Source organism: Etheostoma spectabile, chromosome 11 (genome assembly GCF_008692095.1).
Source record: "Etheostoma spectabile isolate EspeVRDwgs_2016 chromosome 11, UIUC_Espe_1.0, whole genome shotgun sequence".
NCBI classification, from domain to species: Eukaryota; Metazoa; Chordata; class Actinopteri; order Perciformes; family Percidae; genus Etheostoma; species Etheostoma spectabile.
In genome coordinates this window covers 3,329,336-3,352,298 of record NC_045743.1, presented here as the reverse complement: position 1 = coordinate 3,352,298, position 22,963 = coordinate 3,329,336, and the positions used below count along the sequence as shown (strand labels likewise).

General features: G+C 39.9%; 1 protein-coding gene across 1 annotated transcript in view; it reads left to right on the top strand.

Annotated features, from left to right (window-relative positions):
• Positions 1 to 794: 794 nt before the first annotated feature.
• The window catches only part of clybl (citrate lyase beta like), a 54,539-nt gene continuing 32,370 nt past the window's right edge, over positions 795 to 22,963 (top strand). Inside the window, exon 1 of the mRNA XM_032530122.1 lies at positions 795 to 943. Within this exon, the coding sequence (XP_032386013.1) occupies positions 900 to 943 (44 nt within the window). The 5' untranslated portion in view covers positions 795 to 899. The remainder of the gene's footprint in view (positions 944 to 22,963) is intronic.

Below are 22,963 nucleotides of genomic sequence, written 5' to 3'. Positions count from 1 at the left end.
GGCTACATAATGTACAGTATATTGGAACCTGCACTGCATTTTAAAAATTAAGTCATTGTTGTTAATAATGTACACTTTCAGGTGGGAAGCAGCTTTAAATTAGGCAACTAAAAAACTGAAACATTGCCCATATATTGTCATATTGGAAATGACACGTTTCCTCTATTTCTACTCAAGGTCTACCACCCAATACATTTGGCTCCACAACCTTTATAAAATAAAGTAAGTTCAGCAGTGTATTCACATTTGAATACACCCACAGCCCAATGGTTGCCCTCTGAATGCTGACATTTGGAGCAAATCCCCTGCTGACTTAATCATGCCAAATATTGCGTGTCATTTGTGCACCACACTTAGACCTGGCTGATGTTAGTGGTAGTAATTCACCACTGCTGTGAGAGAGAACTCCTGGGGGGATGTGCCTTGTGCTCAAATCTCTCTTTTCCTTTATTCCTCTCCTGTTTCTCTCCGTTGCACGCTTCAGTGTGTCTCTGTCCCTTCTGTCTCACAGAGCATAAGGACACCAGAGTCAAAGTAGACAAGACCATCTGTAAGGCAAGGAATCCATGAATGTCACAGTTTAAACACTGTCACTTTCATTTTAAGTAACTTATTTTGCTTTATATTTGCTTTAACTTGCTTAAACTTGAACTACCTTATAAAAATAAATTTAGATTTCAATCATAACTGTTAGGATAACGCCCCTCTCAAAATATCCTCCCCTCCTTTCAACAACACCACCCCACTACTTATTCGCTGTTTACCTTCCCATGTGCTTCGAGTCCTCCAGAGCCCACCCCTTTCCATGCTATGGCCAATCACATAGCTCTGGCTTTACGAGGGAACTACTTGTGTAACCAATTGCTGCTTGCTCTGTTACTACGTCATCGAAAAAAAACATGGCGGCGCACATAACAAGATCTGTGACACGACTTCTTCCCCAGTAAGTCAGTTTATGTTTTTCATTCCTCCTTCTTCTAAATGTGCTCTGGCAAAATGCAACAGTGCTAATGTTGGTCGATAGCTTTCCCGCGGTTTCTCTCCATGTCATGGTAGCAACTTATTGGCAAATGTCGCTTGTTTTGTTGGCTGGGAAGAAGTAACGTTAACGGCAACAGTGTTTCCAACATTATTTGTGTTTGTCATCACTGCTATAGGAGACAAAATGAGGAAGTACAGACTTGTTTGCAGCTCTGCTTGTTTCCTATGAGCTTAGGTAACCTGGAAATGTGCATAAAGCTTGCATTGAACACCTCTCCTGTGCTCCACTGATGCGTTACGTTATTGGTCCAAAAACACATTAAAGGCTCTCTCCAAAGTTCGGCGGTTGGTTTTTCGACATTTGCTATAGAAACGATTTAGAAAAAATTATGATAGATATCTCATATATAGTATTGACTATATATAATATTCAATATTTTCATATTGCCCAGCCCTACCTTGGTGATCCCTTTTAAATGTAGCCCCACCATCAGCTCAAAATGTATCCCATGCTTAAACTAATTCCCATAAGTCCAAGCAGAAGGCCTACTTTCTAACATACTATTTTTAAATAATGAACAATCTTCTAAACATCAGGCTGTTAGCATTGTGAGTAGGGCTGGGCGAGAGATATAACATATATATTATATATATAACATATATATATTATATATATATAACATATATATATATATACAGTTATCAAGGTATGAATTTTCCACATTGTGATAGAAGATTTTGGACTTAAGGTAGACAAATTCATATTGGGGCGGCTGTGGCTCAGTGGTAGAGCGGTTGCCTGCCAATCGGAAGGTTGGTGGTTCGATCCCCGCCCCTGCAGTCATTGTCGAAGTGTCCTTGGGCAAGACACTGAACCCCGAGTTGCCCCCGGTGCTGTGCATCGGAGTGTGAATAAGTGTGAGTGTTTATCTGATGAGCAGGTGGCACCTTGTACGGCAGCCCCGGCCACAGTGTATGAATGTGTGTGAATGGTGAATGTATCCTGTAGATATAAAAGCGCTTTGAGCAGTTGTTAAGACTGGAAAAGCGCTGTATAAATACAGCACATTTACATTTTTTATTGTCTCACAGTGTTTTTGCAGCTTGACTCGTATTAGTGACTAAAAGTTAGGATGAAGCTAGCCTCAGCTGCTTTGATTTCGACCATTCTTTTTAAAATCTGGCTATTTTAAGTCCCCCAACTTTATGAAAGTGTCATGCAAAATTGCCGAACTACTCCTTTAAGAATACAAGCACTTGCATGCATATTCGTCTTGTGTGAATTTCTGCAAGGTTACATAAGGATTGAGAAAGATTCAGTGACAGATGGTTAGCAGCCATGTTGCCCAGTGCTCTTTTACCTTTTGTAATTTGTCACGCAAGTCTCATAGGAAGCATAGTAAGGTACTTCAGGCAGTTTGAATGTCAGCTACAAAAAAAATGTATGTGAGTTTAATATTCTAGTAATGTGTCTGTAAATAAATTTCTATTTGCATGAATTTCCGGAGGCACAAAGATGATGATCCTGCCGCGTGCGAGAAATATTTATATGTGATGTGTAGACTTGCATGTAGCAAAAGCATATAAAAAGTAGTGATAGACCGATTTTATTGGCTGGCTGATATTTGCGTTTTTACACGGATGCTGTGTTCAGCAATAGTTTTTTCTTGGCATTATTTACAGAGAGGCGTCCACAGGCAGCTCTGTGTTACTGGACACACTGCAGTTCACGTGCACACCTTGCACTGTCCCGCCACCACTAGCACCTGTCTTAAATTACAAATCAAGCACTTTATTTCGATGGCTACTTTTCAGGTTTATTGTTTTCTTAAATTATTTAAATGTGTTAACAAAGGACATCGTGAGTACCTGATTATATCGGTCTCATAATATGTCAGCAAGCAGTGCCTCATCAAGGCTGTGCTGTAGATGTTGATGAAACCCTTTTCCCCTTGCACAGTTAACCATGTGCATTGCACTCATCCATATGATGCACATTGCACACATAATTTGGGTGATGAATGTAAGATGACTGCAGAAGTGACACTGATCTGTGTTTTTGTTTATTATTTTTTAAAGAAATGGCAGAGCAGATTTCGAAAACAATCCAGTGTGGCAGGGTTCACATTGTTATGATGTAAACTTAGGGAGCAAAAGCAGTGTCTGCTCCAAAGATCGGCTCAAGAAAACCGGCAGCCCGTATCGGTCGTTTGCTAAGGCTGATGAAAAAAATAAATGAATGGTATCGGCACTAAAAAATCCATATTGGTCGACCCATGATAAAAAGTCTACATTGTTAATGGGATTCATATTGAATTTTGACTGGTGTTTGGAACTAGTACCTACATGGTTAAATGCAGCACTCTCAGATGGCTGGAACTAGGAGAGGAATGTGTGTGCTTGTTTTATGGACAGCCTAGAGCCCTCGCCCTGGCATTGGCGGCAGACTGCTCTTTGTCACAAACACCCTTGTGTCAAAGATGCAACAGCATCCTGGAGGAAGCATTGACTGCTGCTATGAAGTCGACAAGTGATGAAAGTAGCCAAGAGGTTGTCAATTAAGAGAGCCAAGGCCTGGACCTTATAAGTTAATGGGCAGTTTCCCCTCTTAGGGTCTGTTAGGGCTTTATAGCGCAGCTTATAAAAACCCCAAGTGTAATGCACCCCTATAACGTTTTCAATTAAGAGAAAGGGCATAAAGCAGTGCAGACACTTGGCAGTCATGCTAGAATGTTTATAAAGTGGCATTTGGCATAAATTGGGAGGGGAATTTTCAAATTGCCCTAGTAGTTTTAAAGCAGCAGCTACTGTGCAGAATTTTATTTTGATGGTGCTTCATGCTGACTGGAAGCATTACAGACTTCCTGGTGTCTTCCCATTACCAGTTCTTTCAGCATATGGACGCACAGCCTGAAGTTTAAAAGCTATGTCTTCTCAGTCGTAAAAGAGATTAGAGACAAGACAGAATTTTGATATACTTGCAATGTTTAACACTCTTAATAATAGTACAACGTGTCATTAGAAATGCCTATGTCATTTCACAGTAAATTGGCAGAATCCCATATAAACTTTCCTATAACACAATAAGAATTTACATGTAATACAATTGAAGAAAATTAAATAAAACGGAGCAGAACTTGTACACCTCAAACCCTTCTTTTGGTAATGCTAATACAAATAAGCAAGGTTTTTTCAAAGAAAATCCCTTCAATCATATGTTGTCTTTTGTGGTCGAGCTAGCTTTGGCCTCCAGTAGATAAATAAATGAGTGTTGAATAAACACCAGTGTGTTGACACCTCATTTCCTCATTGATTGGTAGTGGAAGCCGAGCTTGAGGTGTGTGGCCATAATCCAATCAAGCAGGAAAACAACCATGGGGGCTGTGTTACCAAAGTCTTTAGCTAGGGAGGGCGGGCAGGTTGGCCAAGTAACCCAAAACCCTGATGCCTTTCCTGAACTATTTAATGGTTTATCTAATCGTTTTACTAGGCACATACTTGGCCATTGCCTCACGGTACCACTGAAATCTTTTTTTTTTAATAATATGTGAGCCACTTTTAAAAGCCTGTCTTCCTGTTAACCTTGTACTTTGTTCCCTTTGTATTATGTAGACTATTTGTTTTGGTCAAGCTGAATTAACACTTAGTTGAAACAAACAAAATCTACACCACAACATCACCGCTTGTGGATGGATTCAGTGTCTACAGAGGCAGTTTTTTTTTTTTTTTTTTTTTTTAACACTGCCTTTTTTGAGCCAATGAATCAATAAATCGCCCTATTACCTGTTGTTGACCCAGCAAGTCTTGCCTTTGAAATTTGTTACAGAGCATTAAGTTAACACATGTTGCTGTGTGAAAACAAAGCGCTGGCGACTGGCGTGGCAGCCAGCTGAGTAAACGTGGTTCAGGGAGCAGTGTGGGATGGCAGAGAAGAGAGGCCTACACTTGTCCCAACGCTGGCCTAGGTGGATCCATGCGGTCAACAGATGGATATGTTACCCTGTATCCCCATAGAAAAAAAAGACAACCAAAACAAGTGTCTCTGCTCTAGCGCTGAAGCCTTTGATCAACAGCACATCTTTGGCTTCAGAGTAGGACTTCTTTGGACCCCAGAGCGCACATGGAATCGCATCTGTATAAACACGGCCAGGGAGGAATGTGTGAACAATGCAACAAAAGAATTTTGTTCTAGAAACGTGGGGCGGACTTGGCCAGCAATTGGTTCATGTGGTTTGGAGTTTGAGCATGGTGGTCGGATTGAATGAGAAGCTGGGGAAATATTCTGTGTTTTAATGATAACACGAGTGGGGAAACGTGTTTTTGTGTTTTAGATGTGAGCACAGTACAAGTGCTGTGATGAAATCATCCTTTAAAAGACAAGTGCAGGGTACGCACATTTTGCAATATATAAGTAACTGTAGGTTTTTTTCTGTTGTAATCTTCGATGAAATTGCATTATATTAAAATGCAGAAGTTTTCTTACACAAACTGCTACAAAAGTTATCTGTCGTGGTCACGTGTCCTTGCAAGGAAGTTGCCCAAGCGACTCATCCTTAATCTGTTTAGCCTACATGGTATGATCATAATCTGATTGGTCAACCATCAAATTATTTTAGCTGTTACACACAGACCTCCTCAAGACAAGTGGTAGCCTGTGTTGATCTAGTTATTGTTTAACTGTATTAAAACATTTACTGTAGGTATGACTAACAATTTCTACTAAAGAGTGTGTTGGGGCTGGTACAGTTTAGCCCATGTAGCATTAATTGGGTAGCCGTCAAAGTTGTGTGTGGGCAGGATATTGCTTCCAGATTTTGAGTCAGCGTCACTGTCAAAAGGCCAAAGGGGTTCTTTTGGCTTAAATAGATACAGATTTACACCTCAGAACCCTGTAGGAGTACATTTGCATCGCTGATATTAGATCATTGTTATCCGTTATTGGGTGAAACCGGGTCTTGTCCTTTCCACTTTTCCTCTGCCACAATGGTGTTTTGGTCTTCTCACGGCACTGAGGTTGGCTCATTGCCATGGTGATGGTCGGCTAGTTCCAGGGCGATGAAGTGTAATTTACCCAGCATTTCCTGTCTGATACACAGCACCCTAATGAGTAAGAGGCCTGCTTTTATAGCAGAGTGTTTGTTAACCAGGCACAGCAGTGTGGGTGTGGGTGTGGGGGTGTGGGTGGGGTTCTCTGTGCCACCAGAAACTGAATTTGAATCATTTATATTTGAATTGCTAAACTTGAATAATTGCATTTGAAAAACTGAATTTGAATCATATCATGTAAAAGGGTATTGTTTAATTTGAATAATTGCATTAAAAAACTGAATCGGAATATTTTATAATTTGATTTTGAATTTAATTTTTTGGAACTGAAGTCCAATAAAATTGGATCCTAACTGAAAATTCAACTCTCTATATATTCAAATTCAAGTTACTGTGACGGGGAAGAAGCGCTTGCCTTGCCTTGACCCCTGGATGTTTTAATGCAAGGCAAGCACTTCATCTTCGTTTCATGGGGGGGGGGTACGGTGCTACAAAACGTAGGAGCTGATTGGCCAAAGAGGAGTCATGTGTATCCGCGCCACTGAATTTTATCGATCTATGCTTGATTGCATCTTTCAACAACCAGGATGTCTGTCACAGGAACTTGAAATTGAATTTTGAGAACTGAATTTAAATTTTTAGAATTGAATATGTATGTATATATCCATACAGTGTATAGAGAGAGAGAGTTGAATTTTTTTAATTTTTTTTTTAATTCAGATTCAGTTTTTCAATGCAATGATTCATATTAAACAAGACAATTTCAAATTATGTGACTCAAATTCAGTTTTTCAATGCAATTATTCAAGTTTAGCAATTCAAATTCAGTTTCTGGTGGCACATATTTCATTCCACACTCTGCCATGTTTGTTTAAGCATACAGTACACCTATAGGTGGGACCATCTGTAGTAGTGCATGGGTACTATGCTGTGGCTACATGGCTGCAGTTCTTGGTCTAACCCCTCGGTGTCAGTATTGACAGTGTGCTTTGTGATGAGGACTTTGAGAGTGACTTGTGATGTTTGTTCTACTACCAAATTAAGTTTAATCTTATGATTTCCCCTCATAAAATATTCCCACACTGTCACTAAGTGACTATCCAGGAAACTGAATTTGCAACATCAACAACTGTGTCTGCAAAATAACATATACTGCCCTTTTTTGCGCTTGTGAGAGACTTTTTGACATCAGGAAAAAAGTACTTTGTGCCTTTTTAGTATTAGTAATATGCAACATATAGGCTAGAAGTATTGTTAAAGTGAACTAGATTCAACCCAACATAAATAAACTAAAGTGAAACACTTAGGGCAAAAAACACTGGTTTATTTTAATTGGGCTACATTCAATTATTTTTTTGACAGAAAATCAATGGGTGACAATTTCGATGACCAGTTTATTGTTAAGGTCTTTTATGTAAACTACCAAATTCCCAGTGAAAAGATGCTCAGATGTAGTTTCAGTTTTTTTGACTGCCGAGAAAGCAATTGTAAGACCTTGCAATACCAGTATTGGCATCACCTCCGATACTGCCTATAACGCTCGTATCGGAAAGTACTGGTTTTTATGCACCGATCCGATACCACATGATAACGTCCCAAAGAAAATCTACGTCAAAGTAGTTTATTTACGTTCTTTTTCTGTTATAACTGACTGTCAAACTGCATGATAAAAGGAAGTTCTGTGGCATTCATTGTTTGAGAGTGTATCCTGAGCCAGACCGACAAAAAAGAAAGAAATCATATCACATACATACTGGGATAGTATATACAGTTGTTAAAACAATAATAAAAATATATGACACACTGGTATTGGCCGATACGCAAGTTCAGGTATCAGAACCTGTATCGGGAAAACAAAAAATGGTGTCGGACCATCTCTACTTCCATGGGCATGTGTGATGGGCATCTGTCAACCTTTTGACATTTTACAAACTGGATGATCAATGGGTGAAATGGTTTTCATCAGCTGCAGCTCTTATTTGCTTGAGTTTAATTTAATAGATGAATAACATTCAACATACAAACAGCGTTGTGATTTGAGGTGCATTACGTAGGCTCTTAATAAGACTAGGTTTAAAGGGAGAAATATATGTACTACAACATGTATGAAAGTTTGTGTTTTATGTGATTTGTGCTATCAGCCCTAAGAAGAAATCGATATAATAATCCTATAGTTCTATAGTGTGATTGATCTTGTTCTTGCTGCCATTGTCCACTGGCTCCACAGTTTTATGCAGCTTCTGTACTGTGAACAACATTCTTTGATTGATCAGTCCATATTTAACAGCTATATGATAATATCAACACATAAAACCCTCCTCTGAAATAGGACCTCTGTGATGTCTTTCTGAATTCATAAACAAGAACAATCCTACTTTTTTCAATTATCTGGGCATGCAGAGAAGAACTGGTTGACTTCTTTTGGTATTTTGCCATATTTGGAACTGGCTTATAACATCACTGGCACAAGTTGCAGACAGGCAGCCTCCTGTTAGCACTACACTTCATTAGAACCAGGTTTCAGTGGTACCACACACATTCAAACAGCAGGGCCATCTCCCTAGCATCAAAGGAGATTTTATACAAAGGGTTGTCTCTGTGTCTGTCTTCCCATCAGTGTCTGCTAATGATGCATGCGGCACACGTTTTTAACATTGACACCCTCCTCTCCCTATCACTCATTCACACACTCAATCTCTGCTTCCATTTCTCTCTCTCTCTCTCTCTCTCTCTTTGCCCCTCTGCCATTCTTGGTGTTTGTTTTGTTTGTTTATTGTTTCCAGATGGCAGACGCAGACTTCATTTGTGTGGCTTTCAAGTTTCCAGAGAGCTTTTTACTGCCTTGGCTCAAGCGCTTATCCTGTTTCCTCTAGCCGGCTTTATGATGGGCCCTTTTATACGTAGCAACTGGAAACAACTGTCACTACCAGTCTGCGTCGGGGAGAGCGGGAGAAAGCCGAGGAAAAAGTGTCTCTTTCTGTGCGCTCTTCATCTGAACATCTTCATTAGTGACAGAGCAGTCGATCCACAGATGAGGACGCTGTTTTGTTTCCCACAGAGTAAACTTTACTGGCTTCCTAGAATAAGAGAGAAGACCCTTGACTGTGCTCACTTCTCCAATATTCAGCTGCATCATCAGTAGTCCCACAGGGAAATGGGATGTGCAAAACTAATTCTTTGTTGACATGACAGTTGGGCAGCGTGGTCACAGTAGTGAGTTTTATTTTCAGGACTTTGCGGAGTCTAGTCTGGGCATCATTAAGCGCTGTGACATCACTTATTTACAGGAACACAGGAGGTCGACTTGCCCAGTAAATGTGGGGGAGGATCAGTGCATGTCTTTACTCATCGGATGCGGTTTTAAGACGAAGCAGTAATCAAAGCTCTCAGCTATATAAAACCCACCCCTTCTCCTTAAGGAGGCCTTCTCTCCCGGCTGCTGCTGAATGAGTGATTACCCTGGCATTCCAACTTGCCTAATCCCATTTCTAGCAGTGATTTAACACAGAGTAGCTGTGGCCAAGGCACTGCATTCACTGACCTACCCCCAAAAAATAGCTACTGGAGTGGAAGGAAATGTCAACCTGTTTGGCTCCATATTTCTGTAACAATTAAGTTGGCAAAGCAGAAACATTTTCCCATGTAAAAGGCATCATGTTGAGGATGCCAGGGTGCCAGCTGTGTCACTGTCCCATTCTTCATGCATTGAAAGTCATACAGTAGTTTCTCAGATGACGTCAGCTCTAATCACTATGTCATTATTTACTTGTTAATGATCAATTAAGGTCCACGGTGTGTGCAAAGACAGAGGTATAGTACCACATACGTTGGGAATGGCAGCACAGTCATCGTACTAACCCGCTTTTGACCCTGCACAAGGGAATCCGAGCTCAAGTGTGAGGGGATCTGACTTTAATGTTCACGTAATCAGTGGTGTTTGTGTTTTACCACCACTGAGCGCCTGGCTGGCCGGCTAATCTCATCAGGGTTTGGGCTCTGGTGCTGGGGTGAGGGAGAGGACAGCCTTGTATGACCCATATCTCCATGCCAGGACGGCTACAACACTCCGGCTTTACTTTGCAGTTTCATCGGAGTTTTACTATGAGGCCCTTTGCCAGGGTATTTACCACAGAACTGTCTGGCACAACAAGATAATGTCTGTACTAATGCCCTCTAAGGACACAGCCACTCTCACTAAGGAGGCTCTGCTCTTTTTCATCATGCCAGACTCTTTGCAACTACATAATATCATTGTGGAGCAATAGTGGGGTATGTACTTGGCTAAATAGGTAGTAATATTCTGTATGTAAGGGTGGACGCTAAGTACTTACAGAAGACAATGGAAAGAGTTAGATAAAAGCGGGAGGACTTCTGGTTGCTTGATAAACTATTTTGATTTTGGTATATTTTATTCAGAAGACAGTGTGCTCGGTTAGTTACACAGCCTCTTAGCAAGCCTTCCTCTTGTCTTCGGTTATCAGCAGTCTTATAACAACCTTTGTCGAAGATCTTTCTGCAACAATCGTTCTGCTTTCAAGAGCTTTTAAAAAAAGAACATTTTACTTGTTTCAGTCTTTTTTTCCATGTGAATGCACAAAAGCATATGCTAATTTATGACTGTTGAGAAAAAGGTGACTTTGACAGAATTTGTAACCCTTTATGTAATCCAGTCCAGTGGAACTATAACCTAACAATGACAACAAAAACTCTAAAATAGGATAAGCACATACTGCAGGGAAGATTGTTGCATTAGTTTGTACAAGTGTACTTAATAAACTCTTTGTATTGTCTCTCCTCTACTCTGGAAGTTTGTGAGCGGTTGCCCAGTTATCTCAACCAAGCCTTGATTGAAAAACTATTTAACTGTTGTGCACCTTACAGTCTTTGCAACAGAAGATAAAATAATAGTGGCCGTGGTTACTTTCCAGAGTTGTAAAACCCTGTCTCCGAGTGGTATTATCCTGTATGTAGTGTTTTGGCATCTGATACAATTTCAAACTAATGGATCCGTTTAGTCAAACTGATCTTTCAGAAACATTTCTTTACGTTCTAAAAGGGAAGTAATGGAAGCCTGTTAGGTTTAACACCATTTCGTAAGAAACCAAAATTGTGAATAACGTTGAGGCTGTTTGCTGACTTTGTAAACTGCAAAAGCCTTGTAGTAACCTTCCCTTGAGAGCAAATATGAGAAGTCACCAGTTACATTGCCACGATAGTGAGGCAGCAAAGCACCCTGTATAAACAGAAGAACATACATTCTGCAATATTGTTTAGAATAAGTTGAAACAAATAGGGCTATCTTGTGGCAGCAGGAAGTGATTGCACCATTGACCAACAAAAACCTGGTCTAAAGTCAATAGCGCAGCATTTCATTGAATTTTAACAGCACATTCGTAAAATTGGCCTAGGCTCGTGCACAGCGCACGCACGCTATTACACACACACACAGAAAAGTGCAGCAGCAGACGCATGCAAAAGATTAACAATAAAAATATTACGGTGCTAATCCATCATAATATCAATACGCCAAGGAACAAACGTGCCTGGCTTTTAAAGGGAATGCGAAATGACACTCTGATTGGTTTATTGCACATTACGCCAAACACACACCTGTGAATTAATGAAGACACAAAGTATAACCCTTTTGAACCATGCGCCTGGTGCACAGACCCTTTTTCCGCCATCAAACTAGCGGATTTGGACACGCCCTAAACGCACCTGTGCCATGCGCTTCACGCTGTGCACTTAGATTGTTAAAATAGGGCCCATAGGGTTGTTTGTCATTGATTTGATTAGCTTTTTTTTTTAATCACAACCCTTTTTCTGGTGGAGAAATTCAACACAAATTATTATTGTTACACAAGTAAGTTAATTTACTGTTAGCAGGTTGTATACAAGGATTGTTGTGGTTCTCCATTGTGAAATACCTTCTGTTTTAATACCTTCATTGTTGTTTTAGTGAACTGACACCGTTGGTCTCTGCTGTGCCCATTGGAGGTCAGAAACCTGCTCAGTCCACTCCCTCAACTCACCACACACACACACACACACACACACACACACACACACACACACACACACACACACCACACCACACACCACACACACACACAACACACACACACACACACACACAGAGAGGAAACAAATCCGCAGCTGGCTGTTTGATGGTCTAATTTAAACCGTGTGTGTGTGTGTGTGTGTGTGTGTGTGGTGTGTGTGTGTGTGTGTGTGTGTGTGGTGTGTGTGTGTGTGTGTGTGTGTGTGTGTGTGTGTGTGTGTGTGTGTGTGTGTGTGTGTGTGTGTGTGTGTGTGTGTGTGTGTGGTGTGTGTGGTGTGTGTGTGTGTGTGTGTGTGTGTGTGTGTGTAATAAGGGGCATAATAAGGAAGTTCCTTTATGGGAGGGATGGATAGTTTTCCTATTTTGCTGTAAAGATGTATTCTAACTATTTACTTTTCCATTTTATAACAAGGCTAGTCATTGATATGCATGCCAGGAATGGCTGCTCCACCCATTTTTGTGAGTACATTTATCCGTGGTTCACATTTAGTGATGTTTCATCTGCCTCGCTGAGCTCTAAGTAAAACACACAGCCGGTCACAGCAAAACTCAGATCCACCACACTCATAAACAAAAGAACGTTTGACCTCCAGTCTATGACATATTGCAATTCACCTCATTATTAAGACATGTATGTGAGTGCCATTTGTGTTCAGTCGGTGGTAAGGAGAACCGCTTATTAAACCATCTGATCCAGTTTTGCACAGGCTTGATTGGCCTTTAATTTGCAATAATAATGAATGCAGGATATTCAGACGTCCATCTGGGAACACACGTTCAGATCAAACAAACCATTTTTAAAGAGTTAAAATTCTTGCTGAGGCCTAATTACTACCTAATAACTGATGTGGCAACAAACAAGTAATTATTATCTCTTTTGCTTCTATTAGCCCAACCAATGAATGGAGACACCTCTGGGTATGGTAATAAAGGGTTAGTGTTTATGAAAATTGACCCTGGGTGCCAAATGCCTGTAGATTTTAACTTGATCGTTTTGACTTCATCATTTTGGTCTACCATTTGCGGTTCACCAAATCTGTGTGACGCAGATGCCATACACGATAAAACATATGAAATTATATATCTTATGTTTATAAAAATGCATAAATTGTTTTTGTTTTTTTACAGAAAGGTAGGTTATCCTGTGTAAATTCTGTTAGCTATTCATCAAACACGTACCAGGTTTTTAGACTGAAGATGTGTCACCTCACGAGCCGGATACCTAAGCTTATTAAATCAATAGATTAAAACATATCTTGCTGTGATGTTAAAGACTAAAATACAGACATGCACACATAGATACACAAACACAAGCAGCATGGTAAGTTGGCTTATCTTTGATGTATCCCAATCGACAAAGACTCCCTCCTATCAAAGGTTTACAAATAAACTCCAAAGAAAAGACTGATGCACAAAAGGTGGCCCATTCTTTCAGTTTTTTTTTGTTTTTGTTTTGAAATAAAGTCTGTTATGATTTAGTTTGTGTTTCTGCTTTTGATCTAAATGTACCACATGATGGCTACTCCTTTTTTTTATCCTCCTCCCAGTTCAAGGTTGCATTATAAGAGCAGTGTTTGCCACTGGGCTGTATTCACCATGAAAAGTGGACTATGCACTGAATCAGACAGCAGCATAGGCCAGACCACAAGCAAATTGCCATGCCTTTTAGTCCCATCTTCGATGATGCGGTACTTCCTCAGGCTTTTGTCTTCAGTTTGGGGCGCAGCTGTCAGGCTAGGTGCTATCCACGCTCCCCTCCCAAAAACCTCAGGCCACGCGCCGCTGCACCCCAAACACTAAATAGGAGCATTAGACACACCATGTTAAGGGCTGCTGGTGTTTGAGCTGTGGCTGTGGGTGCGTGTCTTGTCCCATGGCCAAAGAAATGTGCTTCATCACAAACGCACACTCACAGCTGCACACCACACTGCAAAAGTTATTCTCTGCTCTGTACCCTTCTATAAGACAAATATATTTATTCTTTTGTGTCAAATTTCCCATTGTCCTATCACTGACTTCTGTTTTGTTTGTTGCCTGTTGACCCCTCTCTCTTCTTTTATTCCCCCTCCGCTCCGCTACAAATCTGCACTGTGAAAATACCCACAAGGCCTGTCTATCCATATGCAGTGTTGCAGACTTTGATTATGCACCACTGGTATCACACCTCAGCAGGGTATATCAAAACATGAAAATTAATTCATAGTTAAATGCTGCTATATGCAGTCTAAGAGGGAGAGGAAAAAATCAAATACAGGTTTACACTAGTGAACAGCCACAGTATTAAGAAAGAGAGCCTAAAGGCAGGCAGTGAAGCCAGTGTTCATTAATGTGCAAAGCAAATGGAACAGTTACTTCCTTCCTGCCCCTCTCAGCACGCACACACACGTGTGCAATGGTCATTTCATGAAATAGATGTTCAATATTCCTGCATCTGCTTAAAAATCAAGTTATTGAAAAGGGGAGGAAAACAGCATAATGAGCTGTAAGTGTAAACAGAGCCAAACACTCAAAGGAGAGCTACATTGATCAGTCTAAAACGAGAAAGTTTGCTTGCTGTGTTTATTAAGCCAGCTTGTTACCTTTTCTAGCTTGGGGATGTTGTTCACCAACTTTTCTCAACATTGTCAGATTTCAAGATCAGCTTCTCTTGTCTTGAAGTATTTTAAATCTTGAGAACCATAAAGAAGAGAATACAATTTTCTGTGTTTGATATTGCTGAAGGTATTGGGTACTTTTTAAGCTACAGCTAGCATCCTTTTAGATTGTCTGTTATGAACTTTAGCATGAAAGTACTTGGGCATGACTTTGTCTCAAAGCAATGCAAATGGAATTGCCCCCCGATGGTTTGGAATGCACCCAGCTGGCCTTTAAAAGGTGATAATTGGAAAATACAGGATGAAGCCACAGTCAAAGTGGGGACCTTGTGTTAGACAGAGTTAGTCTAGCAAGGATGGAGCAGAGAAAAAGGAGAGATGTAGAAAGAAAACATGGAGAAGAAGAATCAAATACACGCATCTTAAATTCATTTTATTTAAAGGTCACATGTTATGCTTTTCTGTGTTATCTGTCGTATTTACAATGTTATAATGTTGATTTATCATGTTAAAGGGGGCCAAATAATGAGGTAAATGTATTTTAGACCAATCCCCTGTAGGCTAAAACTTTCAGATTTCCAACTATTCTAGCATTCCGGTTTCAACAGTTTTTTTTTTTTACTCTTGGCTAAGTTCTACGCAACTCTTAGCTGGCCTTCTATGATTGGTCATCTTCTTCAAGTAGGCAGGACTGGAGTGTTTTTTTTTTTTTTTCTCTGTAAGCCACTGTGGTGTAAACATTGTCCCATGTAACTAGTTACATGCAGACGGCAGTAAACAATGTCACCTTGGCTGCCAGTGTCGTTAATTTCCCTCCAATCCCGGGTCAAATTACTCCTGAAACATATTCCGTTACTAGTATTTGGTTTAAAAGCCTTTCATTTGCCATTTTTGAAACTAAAGTAAGTAGCTAACGTCACATGGCTAAGGACAGTAAACAATTTAATCTTGGCTGCCAATGTTGTTAAATTCTCCCAAATTCCAGGTTGCGTTACTGCTGAAACATGTCCAACTGGGTAGTATTTCGTTCAGAAGCCGATTTTTGATGGTAGGAAGTGCTGCTTCGTGCACTACAATGTAACTTTAGCATACTGCTAACTATTAGCTAATGTTACATGCTGACGCAATATAGCTTTAATCTCAGCCAATGCTGGTCATTTCTCCCCAAATTCCAGTCGCTTCACTGTCCGGTCATGTAATATTTGATTTAGAAGCCTTTATTTTGGTGGCAGTAGCTCCAGCTTCAACTAGTAAAACCATGGATGTATTAAAGGGATATTTTGCCATTGGAAAAATGAATATACTGTATCTTTAAGTTGGGTCACTTATGTAGTAGAAATGTGAATTTTCTTTCGACATCGTTGACTTCTAGGACGAGAAAAGCAAGAAAATGTGTTTTTGGCTCATGTGGATGAAAGACACCAAATACCAGAATGCACTTGCTTTGCTGCTCAAAGAGTCCACTCCCACATACATGTCTGGCATAGACAGACAGTGAGGCATTCAACTCAACTTTTAGTGTGTTTTGTCATTTCAACCATATAAAGGAAACATTTCACCGTTACATTTAAAATGTATAAAAACGGCATACAAAACAGGCTAAATTTAAGGCACACACCTGGTACGCTATGTAAAAGTTTAGCTAATACAATGGTAACATTCGAGCTTGGAGTGATGTAAACACAGAGTATAAGCACAGCCATGAATTTGAGTGGAATGTCGAATGGTCGGCATTTAATAGTCACAAACTCCACCAGTGGATAGAAGTTGTTGGATAAAAGCACCCTACTTCTGCACCAGTCCAAATCTGTGTTAACACAGCCTACCTCCATTTGTGTGTGTGTGTGTGTGTGTGTGTGTGTGTGTGTGTGTGTGTGTGTGTGTGTGTGTGTGTGGTGTGTGTGTGTGTGTGTGTGTGTGTGTGTGTTGTGTGTGGTGTGTGTGTGTGTGTGTGTGTGTGTGTGTGGTGTGTGTGTGTGTGGTGTGTGTGTGTGTGTGTGTGTGTGTGTGTGTGTGTGTGTGTGTGTGTGTGTGTGTGTGTGTGTGTGTATAAATGCCCATGGATTGACCATTGCGGGAAGCAAACGGTCCATTACAGAGCTTAAACACATTGTTAATGCTACAAAATAGGTGTGGTTAAAAACACTTATTTTTAGGGGGAGCTACTAAGGGAAAGCTAAAATGCTTGTCCCCACTAATTTCCAAAACCTGACACAGCATTCCATTTACTTCTCGGGAAGGAAGTGTAGTTAGAAGGTCAGGAGGCCTATACAGGAGCTCTTCCCTTTACAAGGCAACATTCAAAGCATTTCTTCCCTCCTCTCCTTGTGTAGCCTAACTTAGTGTAAGCATGCACATCCGGTCTCCATTACTGTGTTCTCTTCTGAGAGAATATGACAGCGATAAGGCTCTTTTGAAGTCCAGCTTTACTACAGGTCCTCTAGGGAGGGAAAAAGCCAGCTGCTAAACTGGAGAGAACTCTCAGCCAGCTTTATATACTTTTCTGGGTTTTATTCCATATTTCTTGTTAAAGATTTTTAGATACTAGTGCAGTGACTGTTCATAACGGGCCGATCGCTTGGCCTCCGGTACTGCTGCTTGCAGCTTTCTCGAGAACCGCTTATCCAACCAACTTTACACTTGACACTGCGCTTCCTTGAGTCCTGGGTAGTACACCTAACATGGCATAGCTGCGTCCCCTAATTCTAGAGTTTACATGTCATTTGCTAAGTGCTAGTTTTATTTTGGACCAGGCTATTTCTGGGAACAAAAGCGTTATTCCAAACGTTACATCCCTGATGCTTAAAATGTGTTTTTGCCACAATGTACCAGGTCCAGTCTCTCTTTCTTAATCTGTTCTTAAATGTACTGTAGCAAACAGAGAGCAAGCTGTAGGTATCAGGTAACGGTTAGGCTTTTATGGGTGCCCACTCAATACGCTACACAGTGTGTACATAAAGGATACTACTAATAAATACAGTATAATCTGGTCTCTAATCTGAGCTGCTGTTAACTTGCGATTTCTGAGGCTGGTGACTCAGATGAACTTATCCTCAGCAGCAGAGGTGTTTCTTGGTCTTCCTTTCCTGGGGCGGTCCTCATGTGAGCCAGTTTGGTTGTAGCGCTTGATGTGTTTTGCAACTGCAGTTGGGGATACATTCAAAATTTAAATAATGATGGCCACTCGTTTCTCTTCACTTCGCTGATTGGTTCTTGCCATAATATGATTTCTAACAGTTGTCCAATAGGGCTGTCGGCTGTGTATCAACCTGACTTCTGCACAACGCAACTGATGGTCCCAACCCCATTAATAAGGCAACAAATTCCACTAATTAACCCTGACAAGGCCCACCTGTGAAGTGATAACCATTTCAGGGGACTACCTCATGAAGCTCATTGAGAGAACACCAAAGGTTTGCAGCACTATCAAAAAAGCAAAGGGTGGCAAGTAGTAGAATATAATACTTTTCGGTTATTTCACACTTTTTTATTAAGTATAAGTCCTGTAGTTCACAACAGCTGGCACTAGACACTGCATTGTACAGGTATAAAGTCAACTGGACAAACAGTTGCGTGGAACTCAAAGGACAGATGTACAACTTTCATTTTAGTTAGATGCTCTGGATATCTTTTCCATAGGATTTTCCCGTCTTTTTGCAGTTGGATAAAATTCCCCAAGAGTTAATATTCATGAAATGTGTATGTATGCCTTGATACAAATTTCCATAACATTTCACAAACACTTTGGTCATTAGGCCACACTCCAGTCAAAACAGTCTGCAGCATGTCAACCGTCATGCCCTGTGTCAATCAGCAGACATTTCCAGCAACAATATGCCAACACCCATTCTGCACTCTGTTCAGGAAACATTTTACTTACTCCAAATGGAATATTCTTAATGATTTCCTGTACCTGATGCCTGTACTATTGCTATCTGAATTCCAGCATCTGACCACTTTGACTAACCTTGACTTTGACTTTGCATTACTGTTGTGTTAGGGATCACCATTGAGATTAATGTCAGTTCCAACCCTCACGTCAGCTTAGTGCCCTATGTATAGTACGGCACATATGGAACACACACACACACACACACACACACACACACACACACACACACGTACATACACACACACTATTTACACATGCATTGGGTTCTCAGCTGTACATGTATTTACTTTGGCAAATTATAGAAAAATAAAAGAAACAGTTAACTTTGTTAATCGGCTGTATGCCCATTTGTAGATTCCTATGCAATTCACTCCAATAGCTTATCCAGAGGCCTAATGTTTGTGTTTAGTTTCATTTTAGGTTTTGGAGACAAGCATTCAGGAAATCTTTAGGAGGCTCGCACAGCTTGCCCCTTATGTTGTTTTGCTAATGATGCGATTTGGTGCAACTTTATAGATTCCTTTTTTTTTTTTTCTTCTTCTCAGACACCACATGAAAGATGCTTTACCTCAACAATAACAATAAGTTGATGTTTTTGTTTAGATAGAGAAGAGCACATTAATAGCTGAGGAGGATGGGAGATGCTTCCATTAACAAATGTTGGTGGTAAATTATAGCGTCATTGTTGTACTTTGTCCAATAATCATGTTTTATCAAAATCGTGAAACTCCACATTTAGGTTTTCCTAAATCTCTGTGTAAGTATGAATAAAGTGTTAGTGATCTTTTCAAATACTATTACTCATTAATACTATTACACACTTACAGCCTGGAAAGCACCAATATTTGACACGGTGAAAGTTTTTTTTGATGGCTTTACTATGAAAGGGTAAAACGGGATGATAATATACAGTACCTACTATCACAACCTGGTGGGCATCAACTGTCAGTTCTAGCCCTTTTGGCCATTAATTACGTTCTCTCAATCACACATATATTTAATCATTATTATAAAGTGGATGTATTTGCTCTAACTTAAAAAGAATGAATGAATGAATGACTAAATGAATAAAATCCTCCCCCAGGGAAGCATTTCCTGAATTTGGATATACTTTTATGCACCAATTTACGCGGAATACCTTTTTATTTAGCTTGTAAAGAAGAAAAACACAGATGACAATTCAAAATATATCAAAAATATAATAGAAAGTAATTTGTTGGATGTCATTGGGCATTTTTAAGTGTGTATATGAAAATCCTGGAGCTTTCTTAGTGGGTATACCTGCGTTATCTAAGGACTACACCCCTGGTTATTAGCGTAAACGGGGACACAACGCTATGCAGCCGTTTTATCTGTAGTAACATAGTTACATTTTTCAAAAGTAAGCTTCTCCTCTCCATTCAAATCTCTGGATTGCCAAGCGCCTCACACCATTGGGTGCTTTAATACACAATTTCAGTCTGGTCCTGGATTGTGTTGTTGCCAAGCATGTTGTAAATGTGACATGGAGTTTCCATGATCCTCCCAGTAAGGGAAGGAAGGGGCACTGATTATTGCCCACCCACACCACACCCCTAATGGAGAAATAGGCCAAGGTAGGGTCCTGCTCTTTCCTTGTCACTTTCCACATTGTGGCTGGGTCTGTGTTTATGTTTCTGAATGTTTCACTAACACACCATCATTAGATATGCTTCATCAGCAGTTACAGGACGTATGACAGCATGACACTAACTTCATCATTAGACCAACACTTGTTGTAACAAATGTTATATATTATATATGTATACTTAAAGATCTACTACTGGTTTAGGACTCTACCAAGTAGTTGGAAGATTCATTCATAAAGTTGACATTCAAATCAATATTTGAATGCTCTGCAGCTTTTTTTCTCTCCATTTAATCTAATTGATCCATTGGCTTGGGATTTATGACTTTTTTTGAGGATGATGTCATAAAATATGATGAAGAACATTTAAAGTTTATTGGAAAACCTCAACAGAAGCTTCAAATGTAAAAAATGACATTTGCACACCCCCAAATCAACGTCAGGAAAACACTGTGGCAGTTGTCACATCCAGAACATGTTTGGTAATGATGAAAACACTGAGTCAATTTGTATAAAATAGGAACACCTTTGCACTATTTCTAATACAGTGTGATAACCCTGGATTTAATCCTACCCTTTTTTTTTTTTAAAGCTAACAACAAATTCTGATGGTGAATTATTAGGGAATTGTAGCTTGAAATTAATGGTAATTTTGTGGTACTGAATTATATTATAGTGTTATGTTAACATAATGTGTTGTGGACAAAATAACAGGATTGTAAAATGAAAAGTGTATACTGGCTGACAGGCCCAGGGGAAACTGCAAATACCTAGCATTGTGCTAAGACTGTAATTCTAGGGTTGTTATCTCTGACTGAAGTAACCCCGACCTTCGTGAGACTCAGCTTGGGAGAAGGGTCATGGATCCATTAACATCAGTGGCAATTGCAAACCACAATTGTCTCTTTTGATGTGAATGGGTCAGCACACATTATCTTCTGACCCAGGCCCATAATCCAATATTTCATGGTTTTGGTATTTTTGAAAAATGCAGTTATGGCAGCTTGATTACATTACATTGTTCTGTAAGTGTTACCTTGTTTTGTCCAGCCCTGGAGGAATCCGCTTGGTTAGTTGGATGGATTTCTTCTCCAGCACCGTCTAGAGTCTTTAACTCTAAACTCCTCTCACCTTTCTCCTCTTCATGGGCACGTTAAAGCTCCTTTAGGGGAAAGTTCTGTCACACTGCGAATACTCAGGGCAGGTGATCTGAAATTTGCATTCACTTGGCATTTTGGCAATTTCCTAAAACATTTGACACAAAGAGACGGGTGCAGAAGGTGTCCTTATTCAAAGCTATGTATTTCCTCCCCTAAACCTTAAACATACAAATTTCCCAACAAATGATCTTTTTTGTTGTCAACTACTAAAAATAATAAAGAATTCCACGTTTTTATTTCATCTATATCAATAAATATTGTCAAACATGTCCAGCCCTGTTGAATACCTACACACATACCAACACAATAAAACAAAGGCAGTGCTTCTGGAGCTCTTGCACTTTCATAGGGCTCGTGGAGTCATTGGTGTGTACAAGAATTCTCTCCATGTGGTACACAACACCTGCAGCACACACAGAGCTTTGACAATCTGACAATCCAAGCTTCGTATTTGCATCACAGCTTTTGCTACAGGGAATGTGTTGCTGATTTAATGACATGGCGGTGAGTAGACCTGTTGTTGTAGAGACGCTGTATTTTTTTCTTCAACATATTTGACGTATATCCTAGAGCCATAACAAAGTTAGAAGTGAGGATACTTTTCATGAGCTAATAATTGAGTCACTGTTGCCAGGCCATTTTGTGCTATAAATTGTACATATATGTGTTAAAAAAACACACAAGAGGATGAGAAGTATTTTTCTTGCCCCTACCATCATATGTCTAGTAATGTGTAGTAATTGCAAAGCAATCTAATAATTCATGTAGACACAAGATGTAAGGGTTAATGCAGAATGTGTAAACATACCTCCATCATGTCAAGTCTCATGGACTAAACAGAAGAGCTTTCAGCTTACATTCTTATTTATGTGGTGTGTTGGGAGGGGCTGTGGGCTGGCATGAGGGGTTGTGGCCTATATAATACTTCCTTTGGTTTTGGCAGTCAGATTTTCAAGAAACTTCCTGGTGTGTCAGGATCAATCGAGCCTAAGCCAGTCTTAATTAAAGGCTTGGGGCTGGGCAGAAGTCGAGGGCAAAAGGCATCCCTGTTGGTTAAAAGAATGAAACGTCTGTCATTAAAACACTATAGGGAGCGTCAGCTTTATTTCTTAAAATTCCTTTCCAAAACGTCTTACTGTTCAATAACAACACATGCAAATGAATGGTTTAACTACATGAATGTTTTGCTCAATAGAAATTAGGTTGAAAAAATTGACACCATGGTAGTAATTAAGAAGTATCCTTTTCATTGTTTTCTGGTCATTTTATTATCCGGTAGTGACAAAACAGAACACCTGTAGAGACAGGAAAATTAATTAATTCCAGATCAACAAGTTTCTCAGAAGTTTGTTACTACATTAGCCCAATTGGATATCATTCCACCGTCTTGTAGGCTAACTCACAAAATCGAAAATAAGCACAACGCTCTATGCATTCGAAGAGGCAGAGTGGATCTCGAGCACTCAACCAAGAACGAGTAATGCTCATCCCTTTTGTAAGAAATATCCATTCAGCTCTACTCATCCTATTTTGAGATGTTTGAGTTACAAAAAGAAGCATTTGTTGCAGTACACTATCTTGAAGGCCTTTTTTATTGTCACTTTCTTTCAGTGCTTACATACA